This window comes from Lepus europaeus, chromosome 4, assembly GCF_033115175.1.
Source record: "Lepus europaeus isolate LE1 chromosome 4, mLepTim1.pri, whole genome shotgun sequence".
NCBI classification, from domain to species: Eukaryota; Metazoa; Chordata; class Mammalia; order Lagomorpha; family Leporidae; genus Lepus; species Lepus europaeus.
In genome coordinates, this window is record NC_084830.1 from 110,183,396 (window position 1) to 110,207,387 (window position 23,992).

General features: G+C 53.6%; 1 protein-coding gene across 5 annotated transcripts in view; it reads right to left on the reverse strand.

Moving 5' to 3' along the window:
- KCNIP1 (potassium voltage-gated channel interacting protein 1) overlaps positions 1–23,992 on the reverse strand; it is a 328,155-nt gene that overhangs the window by 202,408 nt on the left and 101,755 nt on the right. For 3 of the 5 annotated variants that reach the window (XM_062189648.1, XM_062189643.1, XM_062189646.1), the window contains exon 1: positions 1,145–1,205. The exons of the other annotated variants lie outside the window; for them this stretch is intronic. In XM_062189648.1, coding sequence (XP_062045632.1) covers positions 1,145–1,205 — 61 coding nt within the window. Of the gene's footprint in view, positions 1–1,144; positions 1,206–23,992 lie in introns of those variants that run through there. 5 annotated transcript variants of the gene reach the window in all.

Below are 23,992 nucleotides of genomic sequence, written 5' to 3' on the forward strand. Positions count from 1 at the left end.
TGGGCCAGAGGCCTTGAGCCCTTCTTTCCTGGGCTTGCACACAGCCTACTCAGGGGGAGCTCTGCGGTCCCCACCAAGGAGAGACCAGCCAAGTGCTAAGGACAGACTCCCTGTGTAAGTAGGGGTCCTGCATCATCCCACCACAGTCCTAATCACTAGCCAACCTCAGGCTTGGAAGCTGCAGCCCCCACCTGTAACCAGAATCCTGGCTCTGAAAGCAAGTGCCAGGTTACTTAAAATCCTTTTACTACTCACAATGGCATTTAAGCCTTAAACAAAACAAAACCATCATTATCCTTTCCTCAACTGCTTCAGTTGCTTTATCCCAAAAACCTTCTAACCCCTGGTTAGGAGGCCAGCCTCCAGTGGGTCCCAAGGCCCAACACATTTGCCCAAACTGCCCCTGGGTCCCCTGGACAACAAACAGGGACATCGCAACTGGGGAAAGGTGGCTCCCGGTCCAGGCCAGAGGGAAGCCAGGATCTTCTCGCTCTTGGGTCTTTGGCATGGCCTCGCCTCTCAGCCACCCCTTGCAGGTGCCCTCAGCGCTCCCCCACCTGGAGTTTGGCAGTCTTCTCTGTGATGTCCTGGTCTCTACACAGGACATGAGCCCTGCGAGCTTTACCGCCTCCCCCCCTCCGCCAGCAGCTGGTTCCTTTTGGCTTGCAAAGGTTTATGGGGTGAGCAGACAGAGCACTCTCTCTTTGTGGTGGGGCTCTGGGGTCTGCACCTGGCACCGACACCTGCCCGAGGGTGAGAGTGTGAGCACTCTGCTGCTCACAGTTGCACAAATGCCAGCCGTCACGGGGACAGCAAGAGCGACCCAGCCTTGCCACCCAGAGAGCCCAGTCACCCACACCTCTGAATCTGCCCCCTTCCTTCCGTGCCTGGAGATTTGCCCAGGAGCAGGGTCTTGGCTCCTGGACTCCAGAGGGGTCCCGTTGCCCCTGGGAACAGCACCCACTCTGGTTAGCTCCTCGGGGTGTTCACACCAGCCCTCCCACCAGTTTCTTACTCCTCTGAACTCGTCCCAGCTCCTCGTGAGAGGGGCGTCGAGACCAGGGGGCCGATAGCACCACCTGCTCGGCACCCAGAGCCCCCCGCAACCCATCCAGGGAACAAAAGGAAGAAGGACGAGGCTTACCTTTGGAGGGTCGCCTTTGTTTGGTTTGCAGAGATGAGAAGGTGCCCATGACGGCCCCCATGGCAGCGAAGACTTGTGAGCGACTTGGGACCCGGGCCCTGCCCCTCCCTCCCCTGGAAAGAAGTGTAGGTTGTCTACTCCGAACCGGAGGAGGACGGAGTCGAAAGGCACCCGGCGGCTCGCCTGCTGCTGGGTCTTCCGCGAGCGTGGGGCTGGCTGGGGCGCTGAAGGCTGCTTCTCACTTCCTGCTTCAGCCCCGCACATGCACCGCCTCGCAGGGCCAGCGGATCGCGGAACCGCTCCTCAGCGTCCCGGCCCCGCCCGGACGGTCCCCTCGCCTAGGGCCGAGGACGATGTCCCCGGAGCCTGCCTGGCGCTGGACACCGGGGCCGGCGCGCCCGCCCGGCCGAGGCTGCCGAGCCAGCGCCGCGTGCGGTGCGGGAGCCGCGGAGCGCCCGCCCCTCCTGCCGCACGCTCGGCTCCCCTCGCGGCGCTCGGGCTGGGTCTCTGGGGGCCGCGTACCAATCATGAATGAACAGAGCCAGGGACTGGTGCGGCGCGGTGCCGCCGCGCGCCTGCCTGCGCCCGCCCGCCTGCCTGCACGCTCGCTCGCTGGCTCGGGCGAGAATCGAAGCGGTGGAGGGGGCAGCCGGAGGGGGACCGCGCGGGGCGGGCCGGAGCGGGGGCTGGGGGGGCGAGGGCTGCGCCGGGAGCTCCCACACCTGCTAATCTTGCGCGGGCCACTCCTAGGCAGTTCGGACCCGGGGCTAGGCACCTGGCTGATGGGTGAGGTTCGAGGGCAGAGACTGCTCCAAGAGGACCGTGTGTGTGTGTGTGTGTGTGTGTGTGTGTGTGTGTCCGCGCGCGCGCGCACGTGTGTTTCTGTATGTGCTGCATTGTGATTTCCTTTGAATTCAAGGGAAACCTTATTGAACCCACGGCCTGAATTCACGGGGTGGGGAAAAGTCCGCTCCACCCAAGGAGCCCACACCCGCGCCCGGGTTACCACGGGGACAGGGTGCCCTCCTGCTCCCTGGGGACTCGTGCAGCTGCGGAGTCGGCAAAGGCAAGGCCCACCTTCTCCTAAAAGCAACTCGAGGAGGGGGGAGGGGGGAAGGAGCCCTTAGACCCCTGGGTCCTTGCTCCTCCCCCCCCCTTTTTTTTTTTGCTTCCTCCCTCCCTACCTCTCCTGCTTGTTCCTTTCTTAACCACCAGCGGGGGGCAGGGTTTGAGAAAGTGCTGATCCCGCTGAACAAGCAGGTTCCCTTCTGTGAGTGTTCCCCCCAGATCCTGAAGACCCCAACTCCTGCGGTGGCTTCTCACCAAAGGGCAAGTTTCCATTCCCCTGCTGTGGACTGAAACAGGAGGTTAGCTCCCGGCAAGGCTGGGCTGCCGGGGTTCCCATGGAGACCCATTTTGATTGGCACTGAGAATCCATCACCCAGACTGCTCCCGGACCTTTGCCCAGTCATTTCCTCTCTGCCACACAGACACACACCGTGGTTGCCGTTCACAGAGTCCCCCAACATATGGCCTCATAAACACACGCACACGCATAGTCCTGCAAGCATATGGGCACAGGCCCCGAAAGCCCACACAGACACTGCTGTCATATACACAGACAGACCCAAAGCCCATCACACGCCCACCGGTGCATCCAGAAGACGCCATACAAGTCGCAGAGACACCCACAGCCAGGCACACTGACACACACATGGCCCAAACTGGCACTACAGTCACCCACCCACCCAGGATCACAGCCACACAGGTACACGGTTCCTACCCAAGGCTACAGCGGCCCCCAGGAGCTGCTTCCTTTGGTTCCAGCCCTTCAGGGCTGCAGGTGACTTGCCATTTGGTCAGGAACACTGAGTTGCTTTCTTCATATACATAGCTCTTAATGCTTTCTCAAATGCCAACACGTGCCCTATTTTGTGCAACAGGGAAGGTGCACTTAACTAACATATGCTCCTTTCATTTGCATTGCCCACTGCTGCGGAACCACATCACCCCACGTGGTGCCCACCATATCCCTGTGATTTCAGCAAGCCAGGCTCCATCAGCCTGCAGGGGGAAGTGGAAGTTTACCTAGGGTGAGAAATTGGCCTGAAATTGCACAGCCAGAGTGTTGGGTTAGAGCTCCCAGTCCAAGGCCCTGTAATTACTGCCTAGGGGCCCCGTTGTTTTCAACAGGAAGAGGCTGCTGAGCTGGTGACACCTGCTCTGGGTCCCACCCCACCAGATGCATAGCCCTAGCTCTTCTCACTACCGCGTCAGACCTGAAATCTGGGTGATGGAGTTGCAGGTAGGGCTGGCCCTTGCCTGCCTTCTGCCCTCTCTGCTGATGAGGAAAGCTGGGGCTGCAGATGAAGCCCAGGGTCACTAGAGGACTCTGATGGGATGCCCAGGACTCAAGGCGCAGAGGAGGGCTTGGCTCCTTGCTGATGCCACCCGCAGAAGTCTCTACCAACATCTCAGGCACATCACTGCAGGTGCACCCAGCTGCTTCTCCCTCAGGGCTCTGCTGATACCTACACTGCCAGACTGATGGCGTGACCAGGACAGCATTAGCAAGGCCACATCAAGCTAAGGTGCCATTCTCTCCTTCCTCCTCCCACAACCTTTGGGAGAAGCACAGATGGATGGCTCTGTGTCACTGATCATGAAGGCTAAGGGCCTCTGGAGGTGTTCGCTGTGGGCTGCCTCCGAGCCGCAGGAGCACAATGAGGTCACCAAGTCCAAGTCCAAACGGCTGAGTGTGAATTCTGAGGCTTTCCTGGCTTTTTCTTCCAGGAACCCTGTCCTTAAAGACCTATTCTGGGTACCATCTCCTCCGGGAACCCCTCCGAGTCTTGAACCAGTGCCTTGGTTGGAATCCCCTGGGCACTTGGGGCTTCTTTTCCCATTGCGCTGTCCTTGACCTTTTCCCATTGTGTCTACTCATCTCCATTGCTCTCCGTGTGCACTGCAAGCACTGAGGGGCAAAGATCCAGCCCGACTTAGCTTCGTGAGGTCTGTTTAACCTCTGGTTTCCCAACAAGAGTGCAGTCAATTCATGCATGAACCCATTTTCTCCCACTTAGTGGCCCAGTTAGGAAGGAAAAATTAACAATTATCAGATCATCCTTGCCCCTTAAAGGGGAAAGGCAACTGTCTCAAGTGGAGATGAGTTCATTCAACACCATCATTGAGCGTCTGCTACTGGATATTTACACACACAGGAGTCCGTTATTCCTGATGACCCCCTGTGATTTAGGGATCCTCTGCAAATAAAGGGGCACTCAACTCATGCTCTGTGGGAGGCAACAGACATCTCCTGTTAGGTGTTTGCAGAGAATGCTGCCTATGGAAATAGACAGTGAGTGTAAGGGACAGGAAAGAGAGGGGATGGTAGCAGATCTGCTTCCTGCCTCTTGGGAGCTTACAAAAAGAGCAGAGAACTGCCTGGGGAGAGAGGGAGTCTCCCCTCCGTCATGTTGGCTGCAGAAGCCTCCAGAGTGGCACACTTGCCTGGTGACCTGGCCAGCCCCGTTCCACTGGAACTTCACTGTGCAAGATGAGCTGGCCCCTGCATTGCCTCTACCTCTGGCTACTCCTTCATCTGCCCCGGAATAGACAGAATATTCCTTCCTGCCCTGTTGAAACCCTAACCCCCAGGGTGGCTGAGTTTGGAAACAAAGCCCCTCAGAAAGCCAGCAAGATGAAATGAGGTCACGGGGCAGAGCCCTGAGCAGATAGGGCTGGGTCTGCAGGAAGAGAGCCGGCGACGGCCCCCTTGCTCCCATACCCACAGAGCAAAGGTCGCGTGAGCACACTGGGAGAAGGCAGCCATCTGCAGCCCAAGGGGCGAGAAGTCGCCAGACACCCCCCACCCCGCTGGCATCTTCAGCTTGAACTTCCAATCTCCAGAACTGTGAGAAATTCACGTCTGTTGTTGAAGCCACCCAGACTGTGGCATTTTGTTCAGGCACCCCAAGCAGACTAATAAGCAGTCCAGTGCCAGTTCATGCCTTCAGAAGGTTCTGGAAGCAAGATCTTCACTCTTACCTGAGCATTCATACAGAACTCCTTCAGGCACCCTCCACCCTGGGCACCCTGAGGCTGTTCAGGGGGGAGGGGGATGAGACTGGCAGAGACCTGCAGGGTTTGTGCTAAAGCCTGCAGGTGTTTGTCTGAGTTTATGTAACACAGAACTCTGTGCTCCCCCTGGTCCCTCTCCCCTCAACCACATGTCTTCCTGTCCTGTGGACGATGGCAGTTGCTTCGCACCAAAACAGAGGTGGCACGGATCAGATGGAGAGCATGACTGTTGGAGGCCTGCCAGCACGGGGTTCAAGTCCTGACTTGGCCTCTGTGCTGTGCACTCCCTTCATCTCCTTGTTGTGCTGCCTGTGTGAGCTCAGAGGGACCGTGTTCAGAAGGCCCTCTGCCCAGGTGCTGGTCCACAGAGGGATCGGCTCCGAAGGGTGGGCAGCTGCTGTGGCTGGGGGCCGTGCATCGAGCTGGGCTGGGGGAGGGGTATAAAAAGTAAGCCACAGACCTTGCCTGGGCTTCCATCTTTGCTCTTCATCTGTTTGATAGGAAATCTATTCTCAGGGTCCCCATCTGGTATTAAAAGGCTCAGATTCGTTAAGGAAGGGAATGTGGTTGGCACCTGATTCTGTGCAATTCAGCACTATGCTCACTGCCGTCTCGTACTGCTTCCCAAATGTTCTGCATGCATAAGCGTGGCCTCCTCAAATAGACTGCGAGCTTCCAGCAACCAAGGCTGAGGCTTCTCCTGCTTTGCATACCCCCCGCCACCCCGCCCCCGGCCACCCAGCGCTGCCTGGCTCGGAATAGCCCAAGCGCTCCACAAACACTCGGGCTGAGAGCACACAGGGCAGAGTAAAGGGCATGTATCCTCCTGCAGCCCTGGGCCCAAGGTCCCTCTTATGTCATGAAATGTGTCCCTGAACCTTAGCTTCCTCGCCCGTGAGACAGGACCACAGCTACTTACTGGGGTTGCTGTGAGGACTGGGTGAGAGCAAGTGAAGGGGAAAGGTTGTCTACCTGTCAAGCACCCTGCAAATGGCCTGTGTCGTTGTCTGTTTAGCTATTCATTCATTCTTTCATTCATTCATTCAACAATTGTTTATTAAGCACCACCTACCTGTCAGATACCGCTCTAAAAATACGGACCTATAATAAAGGAGAAGAGGCAGACGCCCGCCCGCAGGCATCTGGCAGTCCAGGGGGACTCTGATCAAAGCAGATCATCATTACTAACCAAGTTCAGACTGGGGAGGAAAGGAGGCTGATGGGTTTGGGTGGCAGGTGTTCGGAGAGACCAACTATGAAGCGATGACCCAAGTCCACACAGATTGTTATAGAGGGCAGGAAGCAGAGAGCCCTTTCAAGTCAAAGAGATCAGCCTTTAAGTCCTAGAGATGCTCTGTGACCTTGAACAAGTTATTTGACCTTTGACAGCTCCAACTTCCGTATGTCCGTGTGAGTCCATGTGAAAGTGACGGATTGGGGCTGGCGCTGTGGTATAGTGGGTTAATGCCCTGGCCTGAAGCCCTGGCATCCTATATGGGCACTGGTTTGAGACCTGGTTGCTCCTCTTCTGATCCAGCTCTCTGCTATGGCCTGGGAAAGCAGAAGAAGATGGCCCAAGTCCTTGGGCGCCTGCACCCGTGTGGGAGACTGGAAGAAGCTCCTGGCTTATGGCTTCAATCAGTGCAGTTCCGGCCATTCACTCCCAATTGGGGAGTGAACCATTGAATGGAAGACCTCTCTCTCTCTCTGTCTCTCTCTGTCTCTGTGTGTGTGTGTGTGTGTAACTCTGACTTTCAAAGAAATAAATAAATCTTTAAAAAAAAAAAAAAAAGAAAGTGACAGATTACAAAAGTGCTTGGCATGGGGTCTCCTTGGCTGGAAGGCAGTCCTGGCTCAGAAAACCTAAATTCCATTCCTCAGTTTCCCCTTTCAGTTCCCTTTGCTTGCACTTTTTTTCCCCATCCCCCTGGAGGAAGGAAAGACCTTTGGGTAGGAATTGGGCTTGGGAAGCGCCTCTCCTGGGACATGCCCTTGTGCATCAAGCGTGACCTCATCTGTCGAGGCCGATCATGTTCTTAGAGGGAGCAGGACTAATGTGGGCTGCAGGGGAAGCAGGGGGAGCCAGGACACAGGCTCTGCCCTGCGTGTCCTGACTACTGCACTGCCTAAGGGATCCCCTTCACGCTCCAGCACTGGAACAGGCCTCAACAGGGGCTGGGATGAGTTCAGACAGAGTGCAGCCACCCACGCAGCCGAGACACTGGCAGCAAAGCCCTCCGAGTTACGCAGATCCTGCTAGGAATGTGTGTGTGTGTGTGTGCATGTGACGGGGTAGTCAGGGAGAGGGGAACCAGACAGTCATGAGTGCTGATAGTGAAGGGGCACAAGGTGGATCTTGATGAATATCGATCAGATGGCTCTCTGGGAGTGGATGGAAGGGTGTGTAGGTGGATGCATTCAAATATGTTCAAACATTTGCAGGGGGGACTTCAAAGAGCTCATAGAAAAGTGGAATGAAAAAACACAGTTGTTTCCATGCAAGAAAATTCAAAATCCATGCAGAGTCTTTTCACAATATGCATGAACTTTGTGAAGATCCCCTTGTGGTATCAGATGCTACCCATGACCCTTTTCCCCAACAAGCCTGCGTCCAGGAGTGCACACTCACTGCATGTAGAGTTTCATGGAGCTCATAGCTCTTCCCCCAAAGCACATCTGTGGACCCTTGCTAAGAAGCTGCCAGGAGGAGGAAAGATTACAGGGTAGGATTGGACTTTAAATTCTCTGCACCTCAGTTTCAGCACCTGTAAAATTGACACAATCCCTGTTGTGAGGATTAAGAGAGCTTTAGAGTGCCTAGTGCCCAGCAGGTTGCGAGGCTCAAGGGAAGGTGGAGGTCCTCATGTTATCATCATCACTGATCTTCAGTCATTCACTCACAGCTTAGAGAGGGCATTGTATGAGTGCCTCCTGTTTACCACACCCTGCACTGCCCTCTGGGTTACAGAGTTTTGAACGCTCTGACTTGGGGAACTGATAGGCCAAGGGGGTGAAGGCAGATAAATGACTTTTTCTAACCACCTGGATGTCGCCAGGATGCAGAACCGCTGGTCTGGCTCTGCCACTGTGAAAACCAGCCCCTGCCACTGCCCAGGCTGGCCAGTCCCACCCAAAGTCCTAGGGACAAGCAGAAGGCAGAGCCCAGCAAGGTCAGGTGTCTAGGTTAGCTGAGAAGAGTCAAGGTCAGGGTGCAGAAGTCCAGGAAGGAGCTGGGTAGAAGGGCTGAGGCTGGGCCAAACAGCAGTGAGAATCGGCGGCAGAGCAGGAGTGGGGTGGCACAGGTGCCCTGGCAATTGCCTTTGTGGGCTGTCGTGGCGTGTGCAGGGTGTGCAGGTGAAGCTGAAAGGGCTGACGCAAAGCGGCCTGGCCCTGGGGTTCAAACTTCTTGCCTAAGATGTGTGCAAAATACGGTTCCATCACCTCCTTGGGGAAATGTGCTCGTTCCCTTGCTTTGTTCTCTCAAGGTTATGTAACAATGGTATTGACAGGACTCACTACCGGTTACGGAGTTCTTCCTGTGTGCCCGTCATAAGCCTGCTCTTACTTAACCATTTCAATAGCTCAAAAGATCGGTGCTCCCACTACCCCCCGTTGCATGTCTGAGGCTACTAAGGCACAGAGAGGTTAAGCAATCTTCCCGAAGTCGCATGAGGACGTGCTGGAGCTGGCCTTAGCTCACGTGGGCTGACCAGCTCCTTGTCTAGTTCCAAGCATTCCCGCTGCGCTTGCAACTGAGATCCGGCTTTTTTACTCCATGGATGCAGCCGTTCACTGGAGACTCTTAAGTGTGGTGCAGCTCCTTGGAGCTGAGAGAGAAGCAAAAGGGAGGTGCACGGATCCTGGATCCTCTGAGCAGCAGGTGTTGCTCCCACCTGTACCCCTCTTGCCTGGGGGCTGTAGCCATGCCCAGCGGCTACTGGGATGTACCCAGGCAGCAGCTTTCTCTCCTAGCTGTCTGCAGACTGAAGCCCCTGCAGGAGACGAGCAGGGAGGGGAGGAGGGGGCAGTAGGTGTGCAGAGGGATGATTGGTAATAATGCCAGTGATGAGCAGCCCAGCGCACCGCTGGCCCTGCACGGCCCGCTGCACCTGTCAGCACCGGCTCTGGGCTCCCAGCAGGCTCCCAGCATCTCTGCCACGTCTCCTGCAATTGGAGCCTGCAAAGTAGAGAAGCCCTGGAGGAGGGGGGAAGGGAGAAGAGAAGGGGAGAGAAAGGAGTTGTGATTGCTGAGGGCTGAGGAAGGGCTATGGGACACAGCCTGCAGAAATGGCCAACATACACCTGTCAAAGAGACACGTATGTTCCTTCTATCATTTTCTGGGATCACATGCCATGCCCCCATGGGAGACCTGTGGCATTCACTGCTGCGGCAGAGATGGCACAGAAAGAAAGGGCTCATCCTTTTTGACTTACGAAGGTGTGATGAGAGATGAAAAGCCCAGAAGAGTGTGTGACCAATTAGAGAGCAGGAGAGAAGGGGGCAGTCCTTGACCTCCTTCTCCTTCACCTAAGGAGAGCTTAGGGCTCAGCGAGTGTTCCATTCAGCACTGAGACCCCAGATTCTGGTGCCATGTGGGAGCTGGGAGAGTGAACGTGGCTGAGCTCCGCCAGCCTGCTCCATGGCAGGAGCATTGCAGTGCTACTGGCCTGTGTCTTAGCTGGGCAGGCAGGTCCTGACCTCTCTCCGCTGGATGAGTCTGGCAACAAGAAGAATCCTTCCTCGTGCACCCGAGAGGCCTGCTGTGGTGTGGGTGTGGCTTGTCTCCACCCAAACTTGTGCAGACATTGGAGTCCCGATGTTACAGTGTTGAGAGGTCACGGGGTCTTCAAGAGGTAGTTAGGTCATGGGGCTCCACTCTTGGGAATGGATTGATGTGCTTGTTGAGAGACTGGGTTAGGTTTCCAAGGCATGGGTTGGGTCTTGTGAGGCTGGATTAGTTACTGTGAGAGTGGGTTGCTTTGAAATCAGATTAGCCCTGGAGCTGTGGTCTCTTACACATGCCTGCTCATGTGGTCCTGCCCTGTGCTACTGTCTGCCCAGGAAGCCCTCACCAGAATGGAATGGATGCTGGTGCCATGCTCTTGGACTTCTAGTCCTGGGAGCTAAATAATCCTCTTTCTTTATTTTCTTTTAAAGGATTAGTTTATTTGAAAGAGTTAGAGAAAGAGAGAGGTAGAGACAGAGAGAAAGACAGATTTTTCATCAGCCTGTTTTCTCCCATGACGACTGTAACAGCCAGCACTGGGCCAGGCCTAAACCAGGAGCCACATGCTTCATCCAGGTCTCCTAGGTGGGTGGCAGGGACCCAAACACTTGGGCCATCTTCTGATGCTTTCCCAGGCCATTACCAGGAAGCTGGGTTGGTAGTGAGCAGCTGGGACATGAACCAGCACCCACGAGGGATGTTAGTTTCTCAGGGGGTGCTTTATCTGCTATGCCACAACACTGGTCCCATCTTCTTTCTTTTTTTAAGATTTATTTATTTCTTTGAAAGTCAGAGTTACACAGAGAGAGGAGAGGCAGAGAGAAAGAGAGAGAGAGAGAGAGAGAGAGAGAGAGAGAGAGAGAGAGAGAGTCTTCCACCTGCTGGTTACTCCCCAGGTGGCGCAACTGCCGGAGCTGCCGCAATCTGAAGCCAGGAGCTTCCTCCAGGTTTCCCACGCAGGTGCAGGGGTCCAAGGACTTGGGCCATCTTCTACTGCTATCCCAGGCCATAGCAGAGAGCTGGATCAGAAGAGAAGCAGCCAGGACTAGAACCGGCGCCCATATGGGATGTCGGTGCTTCAGGCCAGGGTGTTAACCCACTGTGCAATAGCGCCGGCTCCACATCTTCTTTATAGATCACTCAGCCTTGGTTATTTTGTTTTCCACAACAGAAAATCAACTAAGATGTGGGATGTGGTCCAGAAAGCCCTCAGGTCTCAGCTAGGAGGCCCCAGCTATGCCCTGCTTGGGGACCACAGACTGTCCCCAGGAATAGGGTTGTCTTGGGATGATACAGCCTCACATCAGAGGTAGAGGCCACGTCACACCTCAGTGCTCCGTGAACTCACACCCAAATGCTGAGGCTGTACTGGGGGCGGGTTGTCCTGAATTGATTGGGAATTTTCTGATGCTGACAGGGAATGGGAACATGAACTAGAAACCGGCCGTTTAAGAAATAAACCGAGTACCCTTTCTGGCACATGGGAGTGCATTGACTGAAATTCTCGTCAATTCATAAAATGATCCTTGCAGTGCTACCACGGCAGCGATGGCTCCTATCTCCATGGACAGATTAGCAAAGTGAGGTTCCGAGAGGGGGGGACCTCATTTGCCCATGGCCACAAGTAGAGTGATCTGTAGAGCAGGAGTTTGAACCCAGTTCTGTCTGCCTAAGCCTGTGATCTTATAGCAGGAGAGAGGGGAAAGGCAGAGAAGGGAGCGAGAGGAAGCAGCAGCACCGGGAGGAAGGGGGGTGATGGGGACTCCACACCCCCTTCACCCTTCCAGGACGGCTGCCCCGGCTCCAAGAAGGGGGCTGTGAAGAGCCTTTCTCTTGGCTTGTAGGACACCCTGGGACATGTGCACGTGGCCCAGCACGGAGGTGGCTGGGGGGACAGGGACGGATGATGTAGCCACTCCAGGAGCAGTGCAGCTCTGGGAGCAAGTCCCACCCGGCCCCTGAGAACACCACTGTTCCCCAGGACTGCTCCCAGGATCCCTTCTGGGGGCCAGGCTGGGCTGCTCCTCTCTCACTCCACGTGGAGCCTCCCTTCCCGGGCTGCCACCTGACACGTTCGTGACAGCAGTGGATTTCCACACTGATTTCGGCTTCCACTGTCCCTTCTTGCACTGGGCGGGCCTGCAGGGTATGAGGGGGCGGAGTGCTCTAGTTGGTGCTGGGGGCAGCTCATTGACAGTCCAGGGCTGTCTTTCTCTGGGCTGGCATTTGCATGGTGCATTAGTATTCTTGCCCACAGCTCAGAGCCGCTCTGGATGGAGGATGCTATGCAGATGAGCGTCGAGCCTGGTGTGCAATGAGGGACTGATGCAGCGTGCAAGGAATCGGGGCTACCCAGTTGAAGGAGGCCGAGGGAAGCTGGGGCTCGGGCCCAGGGCTCCTCGTCCAGTTCCCGCACAGCTGTTGTGTGTGATGTATGATCTCCCAGGAGACCGCCCCCAGTAATTCAACCCTGCTCTGCCCCACAGGTCCTTCAATGGCATTGGGGATGAAGACAGCGCTGAGGCTGGCCTGATTGTGACCCTTGCATAGTTCACAGTCCCATGGGGACAGAGTAGCCTATAAACCAAGTGAAGACAAGGGGATAGGGCAATGGCAATAAAGGAAGGAGCTATGCCAGCTTAGGAAAGAGACGTTGATGTGATTCAAGCTGGGAAAGGGAGGGGAGTCAGCCAGTTCTTTTCAAAAATGGAGATGCTTGAACTAGGTCTTTTTTTTTTTAAAGATTTATTTATTTATGTATTTGAAATTCAGAGTTACACAGAGAGAGGAGAGGCAGAGAGAGAGAGAGAGAGAGAGAGAGAGAGAGAGGGAGGGAGAGGGAGAGAGAGTCTTCCTCCCCAATTAGCCTCAATGGCTGGAGTTGCGCTGATCTGAAACCATGAGCCAGGAGCTTCCTCCAGGTCTCCTACGCAGGTGCAGGGACCCAAGGATTTGGGCCATCTTCTACTGCTTTCCCAGGCCATAGTAGAGTGCTGGCTCAGAAGTGGAGCAGCCAGATCTCGAACTGGTGCCCATAGGGGATGCCAGCACTTCAGGCCAGGGCGTTAACCCACTGCGCCACAGCGCCAGCCCCTGAACTGGGTCTTAAAAGAGGGATATGATTTGCCAGCCACACACTGCTCTTAATGTATGATTTTGTTCAGGGCTTTCTCTTTAACCAACTCCAAAAGATTCCAATCTATTTCACTCTCCAAGCAGAGCCTGGGAGGCCGAGCAGCAGTGCACCATTCGATACTCCCAGCCTCCAATATAATCCTTGTTGCATGATTGAAATGGGCCCATGAGTGCCCCAGAGGCACCAGGAGCTTCCCAAAGATCTCCAGGGATGGACAGTGCCCGGCTCCTATGAACCCCATGTTCTGGGATTTCAACCCTGCTCAGAGCCAGGGAGTGCCTCACAATGTCTCCTCTGTGTCTGCTAAACCAAAAAGCAGGTACTGCTCAGATCCCAGGAGGCCTCATCCAATACCTCTCTGTGCGAGCCAGCAGAGCTGCACCAAGCCCCGGTGGTCCCAAGCCAAAGCTCCATGTGGGACGAGGAGCTCACAGTCGGTGGGGGAATAAAAATGCAGGAGTAAACACATATAGGTTTTTCACTTGTTTTCAACTTCTTTATTTAAAACATTTTAAGTGGACATAATCATACATATTTATGGGGTACCATATAAGGTTTTGACGTATGTATGCAATGTGTAACCATCAAACCAAGGTAATTAGCATATCATCTGAGATATTTATCATTTGTTTGTGATGAGAACTTTCCAAATCTTGTATTTGAAGTCTGCACTATTGTTAGCAACAGTCACCCTGCTGTCCTATAGGACACTACAACTTATTCCTCTTGTTGGTAGCTTCCACCTGTAAACCACCCTCTCTTCCCCCTGCTACCCTTCCCAGCTTCCAGTACCCCCATTCTACTCTCTACTTATTCTTTTTAAAGATTTATTTATTTACTTTGAAATTCAGTTACACGGAGAGAGGAAGCCAGTGAGAGAGAGAGAGAGAGAGAGAGAGAGAGAGAATTTTCCATCATTTGGTTCACTCCCCAAATGGCTGCAATGGCCATTGCTGGGCAAGGCCAAAACCAGGAGCCAGGGGCTTCAACCAGGTCTGCCATGTGGGTAAGAGGGGCCCAAGTACATGGAGCAGCTTCTGTCGCTTTCCCAGACCATTAGCAGGGAGCTGGGTGGGAAGTGGAGCAGCTGGGACACGAGCTGTGGCCCATATGGGATGCCTGCATCACAAGTAGCAACTTTACTCACTATGCCACAACACCGGCCCCTCTACTCTCTACTGCTATGGAATCAACTTTTTTTAGCTTCAACATATGAGTGAGAATGGGTGGTATTTGTCTTTCTGTGCCTGGCTTATTTCACTTAACATAATGAACTCCAGTTCATTATGCAAATGATAGGATTCCATCTTTTTTTTTTTTAAGTGGCAAAATGGTGTGTCACTACACATATGCATTCCGCTGCTTGTCCATACAGTCATTGATAGATGCTTAGGGTGACTCCAGGCCTTGGCTGTTGTGTATAGTGCCGCAATGAATGTGGAGTACAGGTGCGTTGTTGACATATCTATCTCCTTTCCTTTGGGTGCATACCATGCAGTGGGATTGCTAGATCCTACAGTAGATCTATTTTTAGTTTTATGAGGAAGCTCCATGCTGCCTTCTACGTTGGCTGCACTATAAACAAAAATCTCCCATGGAAATGGAAAGTGTAAGGTTGGTGGAGGGCAAAGGGATTTGACCTGCACCCACACCCTGATTCTGACTGTGTACACTTGTGGGGTCATAAAAATATATTTCATTTTTTAAAAAATTGTTATTTGTTTCTTTGAAAGGAAGAGTTATAGAGATGGAGAGACAGAGAGAGACAAAGAGACTGAGAGAGGGGGGGGGGGTCTTCCATCCGCTGGCTCACTCTCCAGATGGCCACAACAGCCGGGGCTGGACCAGACTGAAACCAGGAGCCTGGAACTCCATCCAGTTCTCCCACCTAGGTGGCAGGGACTGAAGCACTCAGGCCATCTTCTGCTGCTTTCCCAGGCACATTAGCATGGAATTGGATTTGAAGTAGAGCAGCCGGGACTCAAACCTGCACTCAAATGGGATTCCAGTGTGGCAGGGCGGCAGCTTAACCCACTGCGCTATAACACCAAACCCCTGTAAAAGGATATCTGGTCTTTGTTTCTGGCTCCTGGCACAGAATTCTTAAAGCCCTTCTTAGTGATGTGAAAAAAAGCTTAATTTGCAATGGAATTAATCACCAGTGGCCGATGATCTGGCAGATCATGCTTATGTAATGAAACCTCCATAAAACCCTTTTGACAACAGCCCTCCGAGCACTGCCAGGCTGTGTGTACATCAAAGTGCTGGGAGACAGGCATGCCGGGAGCGGGCACCGAATCTCTGTGCCCTCCTCAACCCCTCACTGCCCCAGAGATCCTCGCTCTGTTCGTTTCTTCCATTAGGCTGCTCCTGTGTTGTGTCTTTTATAAAAGAACAGGAGAGTGGCAGTGACATGTACTTCTGCATCCCAGGAGCTGTTCTAGCACGGGATTGAACCTGGTTGGCCAGAGCGCAGGGTGGTCTGGAGCTTGCAGCAGGGGTAGTGTGTGGCACTGAGCCCTGGAACTTTGGAGTCTTTGCTAACCCTGGGGTGGTCAATGTCAGAACTAAGTTACATTGCTGCATACCCAGAGAACTGGAGAAATGACTTAGTGTGAGGGTACAAGAACCTGTCAACTTCATTCCAAAAGCTGGGAGCGTGTCTTCCCTGGAGACAGGGCCTCTCTGGGGGCCACATGATTCAGAGCCACAGGGGGCTTCTTATTCCACACAGCTGCACTTCTCTTTTTACAGACAGCCCAGGGAGAGAAAGATGTTTGCACAGGGAGGAACAACAGAGTTGGGGCCATACCTCTGGGCTCTAGAAGGGTCCTGACATATTTTAAAGCTTCCAGACTTTTCCTCAAACACCAAACCCTCCCCTCCGGAATTGGACTCAAACTCACCCTTGACTTTTTATGAGGCCCAGGAAGGCGTGCCTGTCTCTAAAGGTGCCTCCCTCCATTCTTCTGAAGCCCTCTCAAGATAAAATAATAAAGATTAAACAACAAATATCTGGAAGCGGTTGGCACCGATCTGGAATTCAGACTAAAGTACAAATGACTGATATACACAAGCCAGATTTGCTAAGTCACTAATTAGGAGGACGTAAAGGCAATGGGGACTTGAATCCCATCAGAAGAGCAGGAGCTGTTGCTGGAGTGAGTAGTTTAGGCCGTTAGTATATCAGGGAGTTGGGGGGCACGTATTTGAACAACAAGTCCTGGCTGAGAACCTCTGCTAGAGTCCTATCTCGTGTGATGCACTCATTCATCTGCCATTAAGAAATATTCACTGCACACCTGCCTGTGCCTGTCCTGTTGTAGGATCAAGATACGCCAGAGAGATCAAGACAGGCATTGGTCCTGATCGCTGGAACTTCCACCTGCACGGGGAGGGGAGGCCAGGAGTAGACAAGCAAACAAGTCAGAGGATGTCTGGTGTCAAGACAACGGAAGAGGCCGTGGTGACAGAGCTGAAGGAATGAATCAGTCACCAAGAAAGAGGGACACATTCTATTACCTGGATAAGAGACCGATGTCTGGGGTCCACAGTGCAAGACTCCTGTCCTAGGAAGGAGTAGGCTGGGCATAGGTCTGGGCCATAGGGAAAATGATGGCCAATTTTAGGTGTCAACACGACTAGGCTAAGGAACACCTAGAAACCTGGAAAAGCACTGTTTTGCTTTTGTGTTTGTGTTTGTCTGTGAGGGTGCTTCCCACTGAGATTAACATGTGAGTCTGAGTGGACAGGGTGGAGAGACCCAGCCTCAATCTGGGGGTCCGGGGAAACTAAATACAGAAAGGAAATTGGTCTCTCACTCTGAGAGCTGGGACATACTCACCTTCCGGCTTGGAAGTGAGAACTCAGGTTGTGGGACTTGGACTTCAAGACTTGACACCAGCAGCCCCCTTTGCTGATTCTCGGGCCTTTGACCTTGAACTGGAGGTTCCACCCTTGGTTTCCTTGGTTCTGAGGTTTTTGAACTTACCACCAGCATCCCGTGGTCTCCAGCCTGCAGAGAGCCTGTTGTGGGACTTAGGAGCTGCCACTGAGCCAGTTCCCCTAATAAATGTCTTGTCGTGATTCTGCATACACTTCTTCCTGAAGCCATCTCTCTGTAGAACCCTAACTAATACAGGGAGCACCGAGGGGCTCGAGAGGAGGCCAAAGGGCCAGCTTGTGTACTGGGTCTGTCGTCCTTGGTGCAGTCTGGATTTTATGCTAAGAGCAATGAGAAGCCGTGTGCAGAAATTTTTTTAAACTTTTGATTTTGAAAAGATTATAGACTCACAGGAAATCCCAGTAACAGTACGGGGAGGTCCTATTTGCCTTTCCGCCAGCTCCTTCCAGTGGGGCATCTTACCCAGCTGCAATAGCAAGGTCAGAAAACTGACCTTGGCCCCATGCGCATTCCTTGTTCAAACCTCCCCAGCTTCACACACACTTGAGTGTATGTCAGTAGGTCTGTGCCATTTTATCACCTGTGCCAGTTTGTGTGATCCTTCATCACCACGAAGGATGGCCCTCTGACCCCCAAATCCATCACCAAGCAGGGAGGGAGCATGGTGGATGTGAGGGCTGTCAGCTGTGTCAAGGACATGGCCTATCAATCCCAGAGGTCTGTGAACAAAGCAGGTGCACCATCAGTATAGTATGTCTGGACCTTGAGAGCTTGTTTGGAGGTTCTAGCTGGGGTGCACAGCTACTTGTAAACCCGTGACTGAAGGCCAGTCCTCCTCTAGCGGGGAAGGTCAACCTCTTCAGCCAAGTGCACCGCTTCCGGAGGGACGCACATGGTGGGGGGAGGGAGGAAGGGGATGCCTGCCCAGCCGGCCAGATCAGCAGAATCAACCCTGGTGATCAATGGGGTGATATGTCACAGCTGGATCGCCCTCACATCCAATACGGAATGTATTGATTGCCTTCGGTGTGCAGCTGAGGTGCAAGAAGAGAGAGGCTGAGCGACTCACCCAAGGAGCCGAGCAACACACCCGGGGCTCCTCATGGCTTCCTGGCTGTCTGGGTTTAGATGATTCTAACTCTCCAGTCTCCCATCCTCGTGGGTGAATAGCCTAGCACCTGCCCCCAACAGGCTCTGTGAAGAATTTACTAGAAAAGACTTGCCAAGTGTTGAGTATGAGGAAAATGCATCTGCTCGCAACATGCTGGCACTAGCCCAAAAGTACTGCAGAGAAGCCGGCCGCTCTGGGAAGGCAGAGATGATGTGACTGGGGGCTGGGTAAACGGCGCTGAGACCCTGGTGGAGGTACGTGGTTCATGGCCCCCTGCACACAGCAAACATCCTGGGGCTGCCCACTTGGCTATGGAATTAGGGGGACACATGGGGAGCCCTGGTTCTTCAATTGCTCAGCATGAGACCCAGTGTCTAATTCACTTCCTGGGGCTGGAGGCCGGGCATGGGCTCCACCTCAGGCTCCTTGTCCAGAGTGTCTCCCATCAATCAGAACGGGAACATTTTCCTGCCCACCTGAGCCTTCATCTCCATCTCAAATGGCTCATAGTTCAGGGTTCTCAGTCCCTGTCCCAGGTAACACCAGAGTTTTATCTACTGTAATGTGCTGGGAACTGCCCTCCCCAGTGGATGTGTGCTTAGGAGCAGGAAGTGGGGAACGAAGCCAAGTGAGTTAAGCAAGATGGGGTGAGAAAGAGAGGCGGGGGCTTAGGGCAGCTCTGGGGCTTCCCAGGGCACTGGGGGCAATGGAAGGACCCTCTGGGTCTGCAGCCTCAGGTCAGCCACCCCCCAAGTCTGCCCTGGCCGAGAGTCCAGCAGCCACCAGACAACCTTTATTCCCTCTCCCCGCCAACAGCGGCACCTTCTTGATTGCCTGTGGTCTGACTCGCTCTTTCTCAGGGGAAATCTCTGTCTGTTTCTGGCGGCTGCCGTCCATCTTTCCGGACAGGTGCTGAGGTAAAGGATGGAGTCCCACTGCTCCTTCCTCTTCCGTAAGCACCAGCAGCCTTCCTGGCGCTCAGTGGCTGCTCAGGGGCCATGGGGTCGAGCCTCCCTGCTGCGCTGGTCTGCTGCCCTCCAGCTGCCAGGGTCGGGTCCCTTCTCTCCAGCATTAATGAAATCTTCGTCTGCTCAGTGCCCAGCCGCGCTCGGGTCAGAGCTGCAGTCACTGGGCTCGGTAATTATACCGCACCCCTCAGCGCAGACAGGCCCTGCGCGGCTTCTCTGCACCTTCACCTCCCGGGCAAACGGAGAGTCCTCACTGGCCGCAGGGACCCCAAGGGTGCGCGTGAATTCTCGCCCTCTTCCAGGTCCTTGGTCAGCCTGGCATCTGCTCATGTTGATATGCACCCCCCACCCCTGCCCCCCAACACACTCTCCCCAGGCCCCTTCCCACCGTCAGATCCTATTCCTGCATCCTGGCTTGCTCCGGTCCTGTCTTCTTTGCCCATGAAGCCTCCCCTGGCCTCCCTCTGCAGTCAAGGATCCAGGAGACTCAGTGTCTGTTTGCTTCTTGGAGCTCTGAACGCTGGGCCCTGGATTTGTTGAGTGCATCATGGGTGGATGGAGGAGAGAAGCGGGGGACGAGGAAGGGAGGGAAGGAGGAAGGAAAGGAGGGAGGGGAGGGAGGAAGATGGAAGGAAGGAGTGTGTACTTGTTTATCTATTCTCCTCTGAGGCTTAACCACGTGCTATTTTGTTTTGTTTTTCACTGCTTCCCAGAGAGTAAAGCCTTGGAGGAGGGAACGCTCCCCTGCACACTGTCCCTTCATCAGCCAGCTGGTTCAGCACCCACCTAGGCTGCACCAGGCGCTATGCAATCTCTGCCCTTTGAGAGGCTCTGCCTAAGACCCTGGCTCCTGACCTTTCCAGCACTCCCTTTGAAAATCTGATGAATTCGGAGAACTCTCCCCTCAGAAACTCACACGCAGAGAAATAGATGCAGTAGGGGCTTACTCTCCAGAACCCCTGCTATCCCTGGTCATAGTTTGAAAAACTCTGGTCTGGTTGGAAAGAGTAACAGTATACAATGTAATGTCTTTTGGTAAGGGCTGTGCCAGGAGCACGAATACCTTACAGGACAGGAAGCGATGAACGCACTTTGAGGTAGAATGGGGTGTCTTGGTGGGGGGAGGTGGTGAGAATCAAGGAAGAGGTTTCAGTTTCAGAAGGGGGCGCTCTTGAGGAATGAGGAAGGAGGAAGCTAGCAGGCAGGCTGAAGGGAGAGGACAGGGAGGGGAACCAGCGTGCATGACACGCGCAGGTGCCTAGTGGTGTCCAGGAGCTGGGGAGAAGCTGCTAAAGAGTCAGGGTTTCTTTGCAGGGTGATGGAAATGTTCTGATTGGATGGTGGTGATGATGGCACAACTTGGCAAATATGCCAAAGACCACTGACGTTAGCACTTGCAAGTGGTTACTTTTATTTTATGGTGTGTGCATTGAGATGCAATCCAGTGGTTTGGTGAAACACCAATCTAGATATTCCTGGGAAAGCAGCATTTTCCGTGAGATTAGCTGAAGGTAGCAGATTCCCCTCCAAAAATATGGATGGGCTTTAATCAGTGAGTTAAAGGCCTGCAGTCTCCATGGAGAAGAGGCAATTCTGTGTCCAGACTGCCTTTGACCTTGAGCTGAAAAATCAGCATTTCCTGGGGTCTCCTGTCTGCTGACCTGTCCTGCAGGTTTTGGACTTTCCAGAATCTACAATCATGTAAACCAACAAGACTGTTGCTTGTGTCTGAATCGGTGTCTATAACCTATCTGTATCCAGATATTCCTGAATTCCACCTCAATTTAAAAACTGTTAGGCCGGCGCCGTGGCTTAACAGGCTAATCCTCCGCCTTGTGGCGCCGGCACACCAGGTTCTAGTCCCAGTTGGGGTGCCGGATTCTATCCCAGTTGCCCCTCTTCCAGGCCAGCTCTCTGCTATGGCCCGGGAAGACAGTGGAGGATGGCCCAAGTCCTTGGGCCCTGCACCCTCATGGGAGACCAGGAGAAGCACCTGGCTCCTGGCTTCAGATCAGCGTGATGCGCCGGCCGCAGCGGCCGTTGGAGGGTGAACCAACGGCAAAAAGGAAGACCTTTCTCTCTGTCTCTCTCACTATCCACTCTGTCAAAAATAAATAAATAAAATTAAAAAAATAAATAAAAACTGTTCACTAGTGAGGAGTTAAATAATACAACAAAGCCATAGCAAGTTCCCAGGTGTGACCCAGTGTGGTACAGAGAGTAGCCAGACAATTCAGTGTGGAGGCAGGATGATGATGTCTTAGTTAGGATTATGTTTGATTGCAAGCAACAGAAGGTGACACAGACCAACTTCAGAAAGGGAGACAGACAAGAAGGGACTGGGGGTTCACACACCCAGAAAATGCTTAATAACCACTTCCAGGAACTGCCAGGAATCCCCAAGATCCCAAAAGTCTTGGCAGTAGCAACTCATGAGTTGGATTTCTGTAGAATAAATCAATCACTTTTGGTTCTTGCTTACTCTGCTCGAGATGTACACTAATCTCAGGAGCGAGATGCCACCAGCCACTCGAGTCCATGTGTCCAAGCCTTGGCCTGAGCACAACATAGGACCTCTTGGTCCCGTCAGCTGGGTGGTGCCTGGGAAGCATAGTCAGGGTCCCCCTGCTGGAAGAATGGGGAGTAGGTGATGGCAGGTAGATCAGCTGGAGTGCACAGCAAGGTCAACAGCAGGACTGGGGGCCTGATGTCCGCTGAGTGAAATGATGGCTTGTTGGTTACATCAGTGACGTCACCCCCCCAACCGTCTCAGGACCACAGGCATGCTGTTGCCATGGCACAGAGCTGTTTATTTGTTTTGGCTGTGTGATCTTGATCAAGTCCTTTGGCCTGTCTGAAACTCCTTGTCTCATCTGTTTGGAGGCAGGCTTTCACGCCCACCTTCTAGGATTTTCAGAAGGATTAAATGGGAAAACACATGGGAAGCTGCCTGGCTCAGGGGCTGATATACTCCGAGTTCTCCGTCCTCCCTCCCATCCTTTCAGGGATGGTCCCCAATCTTTACAACGTTGCTGAGTTTAGAATAAAGGCACAGTGAAGCTTCTCCAGCCAGTTTTCCATCACAGTCATGAATCACATAATAATTTCACCCATGCCAGACTGCAGATGACAGCTGTCCCATAAGATCATAATGGAGCCAACAATTTTCTGCTACCCAGTGATGTCACAGCCGCAGTAATGTCCTCATATGGTGCATTACGCACGTGTGTGTAGAGACACTGGTGTAAACACACCTGTTGTGCTGGCAATCATATAAAATATAGCACGTATAATTATGTACAGTACGTAACACTGCTTAGTGGTAATAAATGACTGTGTTAGCAGCTTGTGTTCTGACTGTGCCATACTTCCTATCATTAGTTTAGAGTATACGCCCTTCTACTTGTAAATCACATTACTGTAAAACAGAGTACCCTGTGCCACTGGCAGCAGTGTCACATCTCCTGTCTATTATGTCCGTTAAGCGCATCACGATGCCACATTGACTGATTGACCTACCTCATCCTGGTGTGTGTGTGAATGCAGTCTATCAGTGTCCACACAATGGGCCCAGCTGCAGGTGTCAGGTGGTATTCTTGTGGTGAAGCAAGGTGTGACTGTCAGTTGAGAGCAGCTGTGAGCTGTGCCTGGGGCTGGGACCAAGGAGGTGGGCCTCGGCTGGGCTGATTCGCTCCCCCCCGGAGCTCCATGACTCCTCCTCCTGCAGGTGCCAGGCCCCACGGCAGCTTCGAGGCGTTCTGCTGCTTCTGAAACTGTCCTCAGCAGCCCCCTCTCCGCATCCCCTTCGGAAAGGGAACAGAAGCCCGGCCCCTGAGAGGCGGAGGGTGGGCCCCGCGGAGACTCAGACCTGCCCCAGCTCCTCTGCAGATTCCTGGAGGTGGTTCCCAGAATAATCTTGCCAACCCATGTGGCCCTGAAGTGGGCTGTGGTTTTTGGGGTGGAGGAGCAGCAGTGTGCTGTTGGCCAGCTCTGGGCCACTGGCCGCCCTACCTGTCCATGTCCTGAACCTGCAGCCAGCTCTGTGGCTTGCATTTCAGGTTCATAAGAAGAGGTGAGGAAAGGAAGAGGGCCAGAGGCACTAAGGGGTCATAGACAGTTGTGAAAGACCCAGCTCTGATCCACACTGGGCATGGCTGCATGGGGGGAGTGGAAGGCATGGAGGAAGTAGGAAAGTGATTTGGACCTAGAGAAATGGAGAGGAAAAGAAATGGAAATGAAATAGAACAGAATGTAGAGAGAGGGTGCAGAGGTGGAAGAAGGCATGAGAAGGGAGAGAGAAAAGAGGAGAAAGGGAGAGCAGGGAGGATGGAGGAGAGAAAGGAAAAGGGAGAGAGAGAGAGAGAGAGATAAGAAAGGGAGGGGAAGGGTAGAGAGCAAGAGACCATGAGAGGAGAAGAGGAAGAGGACAGCAAGAGGAAGAGGAATAAGAGAAATGGGTAGACAGCAAAGAGAAGGGAGAAGGAAGAAGACACAAAGAGAGGGGAGAGAGGGAGTGAGAGTCACAGCCTTGGAGGGAGAGATGGAGCAGGACAGGGACACTGGTGACCGCTAGGCTCCTGCAACATGTGTGACTGCGGGAGGGGCAGCCCAGGTTGCAGCAGGCCCCCATGCCTGGTGAGCCTGTTTTCACTCTCTGAGGTGTAACGTGCTCTAAGTGATATATTAAAGCAGAGTGAAGTCTACGCATGCTGCCGCCCACTGCTGCACCCTGGGGGGAAACAGACTATATTTATGGGGTGACTCAGCCTGGTTGCCACATCCCCTGGGGATGGGAGGCAGAACAATCCTCATGAGTTCACCTTCAAAAGGCCACAGAGACAGCAGAGTCAGGCCCAGAGGAAGAGGGATTCTCATGGACGAGTTTGTCAATGCCAGCATTGTCGTTGATTGAAATGATGGCC